Genomic DNA, 9468 nt, shown 5'->3' on the forward strand with positions numbered 1-9468 from the left:
TCGAGGACAGCTTCCAGGACAACGAGAAAGCTGGGGTAGTGTACCTGGATCTGACTGCCGCATACGACACCGTGTGGCACCGTGGTCTCCACCTGAAGCTGTTGAGGATAATCCCAGACCGGCACATGGTGAAGTTCATCATGGAGAGACTTTCCAACCGCAGCTTCGTCCTCCAGACCAGCAGTGGCCAGCGCAGTAGACTCAGAAGACTGAGGAACGGGGTTCCGCAGGGGTCAGTTCTCTCACCGATGCTGTTCAACATCTACATACATGACCTACCTGACACAACATCCAGAAAGTACGGCTATGCAGACGATCTTGCCATCATGCTGAGACGTCCAAAGTGGAAGGCGATGGAAGATGGCCTTAACAAAGATATGGGCACTCTGGTAGCATACCTTCAAAGGTGGCGTCTACAGCTCAGCATCGGAAAGACAGTTGCAGCAGCATACCATCTAAGCACCAGAGAAGCAAAGAGGGAACTGGAGGTGCGTGTCGACAACAAACGCCTGGAGGTCCAGCAAGCTCCGAAGTACCTCGGTGTGCGTCTGGACCGGACCCTGACCTTCAGACAACATCTAGAAGAAGTCAAGGCCAAAGTTACATCTAGGGTTGCGCTGATCCGCCGCCTTGCGGGAATAACCTGGGGAGCATCCGCTAAGACTCTGCGAATATCGACCCAAGCTCTGGTCTTCTCTGCAGCGGAATACTGCGCCCCAGTCTGGTGCAGAAGCCCTCATACAAGCAAAGTTGACGTGGCTATAAACAGTGCCCTCCGAATAATTACTGGATGCCTGAAGCCTACCCCAGTGTCCCTCTTGCCAGTCCTCGCGGGAATAGCCCCGGCCGGCCTCCGACGGGAGGCTGCCACCCTCGCCCTGGCCAGAAAAGCAAAAAGATATGAGTGGCACATCCTGCACAACACCACAACAACAGCGGCTCCTCCAAGCAGACTCAAATCCCGCCACCCCTACAACAAGGCAGCGCAAGAGATGCTCAATTCCATCTCTGAGGACATCTCCAGAGATGCTTGGCTGGCAGCAGCTTGGAAGCAGGAGTGGCAGTCAGCAGGGCCCTCCCGCGTCCATCACTACATCTGGGACCCAGGAGGTGGCGCCATAGGAGGAGACGACCTACCACGCCGGCAATGGACCACACTGAACCGCCTGCGAACTGGGGTTGGTCGTTTTAAAACATCGATGAAGAAGTGGGGCCTGGCAGACAGTGCGGCATGCGAGTGCGGTGACCCTGAACAGACAGCCGAACATATAATCACCACTTGCCCCTTGTACAGACCACCCTCGGAAGCCAGCCTCTTTGACCTAGGACCCGAGATGTTGGCATGGCTACACGACACCGAGTTGGACCTCTGACGTTACACGAAAGAAGAAGAAGGAGTATGTTTTGTTATAAAAGTTCAAATGCATCAGTGAAGATGGGTTTTGTGAATTTTGAAGCCCTTATTTGGTTCTGAGGTTGATGTTGCTAGTGCTATGCTAAACATTTTTGAAACTGGACTACATGAGTCCAATGTCTTTCTGACATCCACCATGTTTACTGGGCTAGCTATGAAAGTAGAAGGCTTCAAAATTCACAAAACCCATCTTCAACTATGTGTTTGAACTTTTATAACTGTTATAACGTACAAGGGTCTCTTGCCTCTGTTCAACACATACCTTATTTTCTGCATTTTTCAAGAATCCCATTCATTGTTCCCATAGGGATTTAGAGCTCCGAACCAAATGGCAGCAATGCTCACCTTCTAGCCTACACAATGACATCACACCCCACCACTCTATTGCAAGTTGCTCTGAATAACAGCCGACATTGATCATGGTACTTCTACTACATGCTGAATGCGTTTGGGGCGGAGACGTGATTTGCTTATCGATCAGCGTACAGGATGTGTTATCAGTGTGTGTTTCAGATGTGCCTAATACATGACCAGTCCCAGGGGAGGGTCAGACCTGGGTGTTTGGTTCCCAGGGTGGGTTCCTCCGGGGTAGGCCCTGGGTGTTTGGTTCCCAGGGTGTGTTCCTCCGGGGTAGGCCCTGGGTGTTTGGTTCCCAGGGTGTGTTCCTCCGGGGTAGGCCCTGGGTGTTTGGTTCCCAGGGTGTTGGTTCCCAGGGTGTGTTCCTCCGGGGTAGGCCCTGGGTGTTTGGTTCCCAGGGTGTGTTTGGTTCCCAGGGTGTGTTCCTCCGGGGCAGGCCCTGGGTGTTTGGTTCCCAGGGTGTGTTTGGTTCCCAGGGTGTGTTCCTCCGGGGTAGGCCCTGGGTGTTTGGTTCCCAGGGTGTGTTCCTCCGGGGTAGGCCCTGGGTGTTTGGTTCCCAGGGTGTGTTCCTCCGGGGCAGGCCTGCACACCTCCATCGTCAGGTCCAGGTCCTCCTCCTCTGAACTGGGGCTCTGAGGAGGGGGACGACCACAACACACTGAACACGCAGTAGTGGTGGCGATATATCTGTATCTGTGCGTGGTTCATCTGTGTGTGTGTTAGTATATCTGTATCTGTGCGTGGTTCATCTGTGTGTGTGTTAGGATGCTTTAGGACTGGACCCACCTGACGGACTCTGGGTGGATTGTTCCACTGCTCTGGGTCTGGGGTGTAGAACGTGCTGGAAGGAGACTGGGTGGAGTCCGACTCCGAGTTCTCGTCCTCCAGGACGGATGGACGGACACACACACACACACACACACACACACAGACACTGCCATTACTTGCCTCTCTTTAATCGTACCTCAACATCACTCGTACCACCTAATGACCAAATGTTTAGCAGATGTTTCCTGCCCCTTGGGGGCAGCGTGAGGGAGGAGCTGAGTGAGGGAGGAGCTGAGTGAGGGAGGAGCTGAGTGAGGGAGGAGCTGAGGGAGGGAGGAGCTGAGTGAGGGAGGAGCTGAGTGAGGGAGGAGCTGAGTGAGGGAGGAGCTGAGTGAGGGAGGAGCTGCGTGAGGGAGGAGCTGAGTGAGGGAGGAGCTGAGGGAGGGAGGAGCTGAGGGAGGGAGGAGCTGAGTGAGGGGGGAGGAGCTGAGTGAGGGAGGAGCTGAGTGATGTTAGTTCCCTCACCTCTCTTGATCTGGCTTCCTCCCACACTCCACAGGTCATATTGAAGGTTGGGTTGACAGAGTAGAAGTCTTCCTCGCTGTCACTCTGGACACCTGGACACAGTGATGTGGTACATTATCAATCAATCAATCAGAGCTTTATTTGTATAGCGCATTTCATACCCAGAGGCAACACAATGCGCTTTACAGAGAACAAGGGAGGTGGGCATACGACCCACCCCTACATATTCCAGAGGGAAGCAAAAAAACAGTAATCACCCGGGGGGCAGATAAGTGAGCTGTAAAAATTCTTCCCTGACCCCTCTCAACAAGGCGATCGAACAAGCTCCAGGAGTATGTTTGTCTACCGGCTAAGAACATTTATAAAGCAATACATTACATTAAATTACATTTTCAGAGTAAGAGAAAACATAATAGGAGAGACATGGCAAACACTGACATTATACAGCTCATATCATCTAATCATCAATCAAGTCTCAAATATTTAATTCAATCTCTGCAACATAATATAGGCAACATATTACGCTGTGTCATTCACACATTCAAACTGTCTGGTTCTTTCTACTCTAGTATGAAGACTGTGGTTACAGGCCATCTCAGCCAGTCCCCGCTCACCGGCAAAACTCTTTTCGATCTTCTCCAGCTCGGTGTCACTTTGTCCCTGCTGCTCCGCTCCGACATGTCTGTCTCTGGGCGGTCCCTGCGCTGACCCTGACCCCTGACCCCAACGGTCCTCCACCTCCTCGCTGCCACTGCTGCCGGCGGGTCCTGGCGCCGCGCCCAAACACCCACGGCTCATCCTGGCCACCAGGTCCGCCACCTCGCCTGGGAGGGACGCGCAGATGGAGGAGAGCGTTCGCACTTCACACACGCAGGGCCAAACACATAGAACTTGAAAGTATGTGATACTGATTAGGGTTGCAAATTTCAAGAAATTTCATTCATCGATAACTGTTAACCTTAACAAACAATAGTCAATTAATTGATAAGAACGTCCCGCGCTTGACTCGCTTCATTTTTGTGTCTTATTCCGCTGTCGTTGAAATTTCCCGGCATCCTAATTAGCCTTCGCTAGACGGCGTGGCGCCCTAATGTGCAGTCAGACCTTAAATCATGATTACACTTCACGCAACTCCCGTTGATAACGTTCGTTCAAAAAAAGTTATTTTCCATTAACAAGTAGTTAATCGAGTAACCAAATCTTACTCGAGTAAATTCTTATCGGCAATGAATCAATAGTGGATTAACTGTGAACATCCCTAATCCTGATAATGATGTAGTGATGTGTTCTGTTACCCTCCCTAATCCTGATAATGATGTAGTCATGTGTTCTGTTACCCTCCCTAATCCTGATAATGATGTAGTCATGTGTTCTGTTACCATCCTTTATCCTGATAATGATGTAGTGATGTGTTCTGTTACCCTCCCTAATCCTGATAATGATGTAGTGATGTGTTCTGTTACCATCCCTAATCCTGATAATGATGTAGTGATGTGTTCTGTTACCATCCTTAATCCTGATAATGATGTAGTGATGTGTTCTGTTACCCTCCCTAATCCTGATAATGATGTAGTGATGTGTTCTGTTACCCTCCCTAATCCTGATAATGATGTAGTGATGTGTTCTGTTACCATCCTTAATCCTGATAATGATGTAGTGATGTGTTCTGTTACCCTCCCTAATCCTGATAATGATGTAGTGATGTGTTCTGTTACCATCCCTAATCCTGATAATGATGTAGTGATGTGTTCTGTTACCCTCCCTAATCCTGATAATGATGTAGTGATGTGTTCTGTTACCCTCCCTAATCCTGATAATGATGTAGTGATGTGTTCTGTTACCATCCCTAATCCTGATAATGATGTAGTGATGTGTTCTGTTACCCTCCTTAATCCTGATAATGATGTAGTGATGTGTTCTGTTACCATCCCTAATCCTGATAATGATGTAGTGATGTGTTCTGTTACCCTCCCTAATCCTGATAATGATGTAGTGATGTGTTCTGTTACCATCCCTAATCCTGATAATGATGTAGTGATGTGTTCTGTTACCATCCTTAATCCTGATAATGATGTAGTGATGTGTTCTGTTACCATCCCTAATCCTGATAATGATGTAGTGATGTGTTCTGTTACCCTCCTTAATCCTGATAATGATGTAGTGATGTGTTCTGTTACCATCCCTAATCCTGATAATGATGTAGTGATGTGTTCTGTTACCATCCCTAATCCTGATAATGATGTAGTGATGTGTTCTGTTCTGTGTGTGCTGTGGTGGAAGGTAGGCAGAGGAGGTCTTACTGGTCCACCTGGTCTTGGCCGGGTTCTGACTGTGTTTGGGCTGTGGAGTAGGACTGTCCTCTTCCAGGGAGTCCGTGCCCTCAGATGACAAACAGGGCCTGTCATAGGGGTCATAGGGGTCATAGGGGTCACGTCACATGAGGCTGGTCAAACAGGGCCTGTCATAGGGGTCATAGGGGCAGGGGTCACCAGTGAGGCTGGTCAAACAGGGCCTGTCATAGGGGCAGGGGTCACGTCACATGAGGCTGGTCAAACAGGGCCTGTCATAGGGGTCATAGGGCAGGGGTCACGTCACGTGAGGCTGGTCAAACAGGGCCTGTCATAGGGGTCATAGGGGCAGGGGTCACGTCACCTGAGGCCGGTCAAACAGGGCCTGTCATAGGGGTCATAGGGGCAGGGGTCACGTCACCTGAGGCCGGTCAAACAGGGCCTGTCATAGGGGTCATAGGGGCAGGGGTCACCAGTGAGGCTGGTCAAACAGGGCCTGTCATAGGGGTCATAGGGGCAGGGGTCACCAGTGAGGCTGGTCTGGCTCGGCGGATAGAGGTTTTTGAGATAAGCCTCGCATTGGTGCCGCTCAATTTCAGTGGCGCCAATCAGATTCAATCCCCCGACACTATTTAGCAAGGGCACCGTTGAGAGAAAAAAAGGGTCCGCCCAAGACAATTGTGATGGGTTGAAAGAAATACAGCGTTTTCCCCCTATCTCAGAATAATAAGGGGGGGGAGCCAGACCTTCTCGAGTGGAGAAAGATCTGGCTATGGAAGAGTACATGAGTCCCACACACAACATACAGTGACACATTGTAGCCATGGCTGTCCAACATGAAATGGCTGCTTTATAAGTGATGCTTTTTGCTGCTTGCAATGTTCTCTTTTTTGTTTTTTTGTTTCTGGTTTTAATGTGTTTTTGGATTGCATATTGTATGTTTGATTTTAACTTATTACTGTAAAGCACTCTGTGCATTCGTGCTGTGAAGAGCGCTATATAAATAAAGTTGACTTACTGCTTGTGGCAGTGGCTAGTTGCAAAACTAGAATGGAGAAGTAAGACGCCTCCTTCCCTCCACTAGTCTGGGGGTCCACCTTGGGCAAGTGGTAGTACCCCCTAGCCCCCCTACCTGGGGTTACAGGAAAAAAACCCTGATGACATTACACCAAAAAGGAAGAGAGACCCGGCCCGGAGGAAGCCCGGGGCCCTCGTCTGGAGCCAGGCCCAGACGGAGGGCCCGCATGCGGGCGCCTGGTGGCCGGGCTTACCACGGAGCCCGGCCGGGCCCAGCCCGAATAAGCAACGTGGAAGCACCATCTCCTCCTCCATCGTCCTGTGGACCCACCACCCGCGGGAGGAATTGTCGGGGTCGGGTGCGCTGCCAACTAGGTGGCGGTGAAGGCGGGGGGCACCGACGGACCGGACCCGGGCGGCAAAGGCTGGCTCTGGGGACATGGAACGTGACCTCGCTGGGGGGGAAGGAGCCGGAGCTTGTGAGGGAGGTGGAGCGATACCAATTACACCTGGTGGGGCTAACCTCCACGCACAGCACCGGCGCCGGAACCAAACTCCTGGATAGGGGTTGGACCCTGTTCTTCTCCGGAGTTGCTCACGGTATGAGGCGTAAGGCAGGTGTGGCTATACTAGCTAGCCCCCAGCTGAGCGCCTCTGTGCTGGAGTTCACCCCAGTGGACGAGAGGGTCGCCTCCCTGCGCTTAGGACTGTGGGGGGGGGGACTCTGACTGTGGTTTGTGCTTATGCACCGAACAGCAGTTCAGAGTACTCAGCCTTCCTGCAGACCCTGAGTGGAGTCCTTTTGGGGGCTCCTGCAGGGGACTCCAGTGTCCTACTGGGGGACTTCAATGCACACGTAGGCAATGATGGAGAAACTTGGAGGGGCGTGATTGGGAGGCATGGCCACCACGATCTGAACCCGAGTGGTGTTTTGTTGTTGGACTTCTGTGCTAGTCACGGTTTGTCCATAACAAACACCATGTTCGAACACAAGGATGCCCACAAGTACACCTGGCATCAGAACACCTTAGGCCGAAGGTCGATGATCGATTTCGTTATCGTATCATCTGATCTGAGGCCATGCGTTTTGGACACTCGGGTAAAGAGAGGGGCAGAGCTGTCCACTGATCACCATCTGGTGGTGAGCTGGTTTCGATGGCGGGGGAAACTTCTGGACAGACCTGGAAAACCCAAGCGTGTAGTGAGGGTGAACTGGGAACGTCTGGAGGAAGAGCCTGTCCGGAGAGATTTCAATTGCCACCTTCGGCAGAGCTTCTCAGGCATCCCTGTGGAGGTTGGGGACATCGAGCATGAGTGGTCGGTGTTCAAAGCCTCCATTGCTGAAGCTGCGGCTGGGAGCTGTGGCCTGACGGCCATAGGTACCTCAAGGGGCGGTAACCCTCGGACACCGTGGTGGACAGCGGTGGTCAGGGAAGCCGTCCGACTGAAGAAGGAGGCCTTCCGGGATATGTTAGCCCGGGAGACCCCAGAAACAGTTGCAGGGTATCGACTGGCCCGGAGGGCTGCGGCTTCGGCCGTGACCAAGGCAAAGCAGCGGGTGTGGGAGGAGTTCGGAGAAACCATGGAGAAGGACTTTCGGTCGGCACCAAAGTGTTTCTGGAAGACCATCAGACACCTCAGGAAGGGAAAGCGGGGGACCATCCAAGCTGTATACAGCAAGGAGGGGACACTGCTGACCTCAACTGAGGAGGTTGTTGAGCGTTGGAAGGAGCACTTTGAGGAACTCCTGAACCCGACTAATCCACCCTCTACGAACGAGGCAAAGCCGGAAGATGATGGGGGGTCGTCAATGTCCTTGGAGGAGGTCACTGAGGTAGTCAAACAACTCCACAGTGGCAGAGCCCCAGGGACTGATGAGATCCGTCCAGAAATGCTGAAGGCGCTGGGTGTAGAGGGGCTGTCTTGGTTGACACGCCTCTGTAACATTGCGTGGAAGTCTGGGTCAGTGCCGAAGGAGTGGCAGACTGGGGTGGTGGTCCCCATATTCAAAAAAGGGGACCAGAGGGTGTGTGCGAATTATAGAGGCATCACATTACTCAGCCTCCCAGGGAAAGTTTACTCCAAGGTGCTGGAAAGGAGGGTCCGGCCGATAGTCGAACCTCAGATCGAAGAGGAACAATGCGGATTTCGTCCTGGTCGTGGAACTACCGACCAGCTCTTCACTCTCGCAAGGATCTTGGAGGGGGCTTGGGAGTATGCCCAACCGGTCTACATGTGTTTTGTGGACTTGGAGAAGGCTTACGACCGGGTCCCTCGAGAGGTCTTGTGGAGGGTTATGCGGGAGTATGGGGTGAGGGGGTCCCTACTTAGGGCCATCCAATCCCTGTACACCCAGAGCGAGAGCTGTGTCCGGGTCCTCGGCAGTAAGTCGTCTTCCTTTCCGGTGGGTGTTGGCCTCCGCCAGGGCTGCGCTTTGTCACCAATCCTGTTTGTGATTTTCATGGACAGGATATCGAGGCGTAGCCGGGGGGAGGAGGGTTTGCAGTTCGGTGAGCTGGGGATCACGTCACTGCTTTTTGCAGATGATGTGGTCCTGATGGCATCAGCTGCCTGCGACCTCCAGCACTCTCTGGATAGGTTCGCAACTGAGTGTGAAGCGGCTGGGATGAGAATAAGCACTTCTAAATCTGAGGCCATGGTTCTCAGCAGGAAACCGGTGGCCTGTCCGCTCCGAGTAGGAATGAGTCCTTACCCCAAGTGAAGGAGTTCAAGTATCTGGGGGTCTTGTTCACGAGTGAGGGAACCATGGAGAGGGAGTTTGGCCGGAGAATTGGAGCAGCTGGTGCGGTTCTGCAGTCGCTTTACCGCACTGTTGTGACGAAAAGAGAGCTGAGCCAAAAGGCAAAGCTCTCGATCTACCGGTCTATCTTCGTCCCCACCCTCACCTATGGTCATGAAGGATGGGTCATGACCGAAAGAACGAGATCACGGATACAAGCGGCCGAAATGAGTTTTCTCCGGAGGGTGGCTGGGGTCTCCCTGAGAGATCGGGTGAGAAGTTCAGTCATCCGGGAGAGACTCGGAGTAGAGCCGCTGCTCCTTTGCGTCGAAAGGAGCCAGTTGAGGTGTTGCGGGCAT

General features: G+C 52.4%; 1 protein-coding gene across 1 annotated transcript in view; it reads right to left on the reverse strand.

The window, feature by feature from the left end:
- The window catches only part of tex14 (testis expressed 14, intercellular bridge forming factor), a gene marked incomplete at both ends in the record, with an annotated part of 36209 nt that overhangs the window by 6949 nt on the left and 19792 nt on the right, over positions 1-9468 (reverse strand). Inside the window, 9 exons of the mRNA XM_084449822.1 lie at positions 45-209; positions 806-878; positions 1946-2403; positions 2558-2653; positions 3065-3156; positions 3679-3888; positions 5365-5462; positions 5554-5576; positions 5717-5737. Of these exons, the coding sequence (XP_084305948.1) occupies positions 45-209; positions 806-878; positions 1946-2403; positions 2558-2653; positions 3065-3156; positions 3679-3888; positions 5365-5462; positions 5554-5576; positions 5717-5737 (1236 nt within the window). The remainder of the gene's footprint in view (positions 1-44; positions 210-805; positions 879-1945; positions 2404-2557; positions 2654-3064; positions 3157-3678; positions 3889-5364; positions 5463-5553; positions 5577-5716; positions 5738-9468) is intronic.

The sequence above is a fragment of the Borostomias antarcticus genome (genome assembly GCF_949987555.1).
Source record: "Borostomias antarcticus genome assembly, chromosome: 15".
NCBI classification, from domain to species: Eukaryota; Metazoa; Chordata; class Actinopteri; order Stomiiformes; family Stomiidae; genus Borostomias; species Borostomias antarcticus.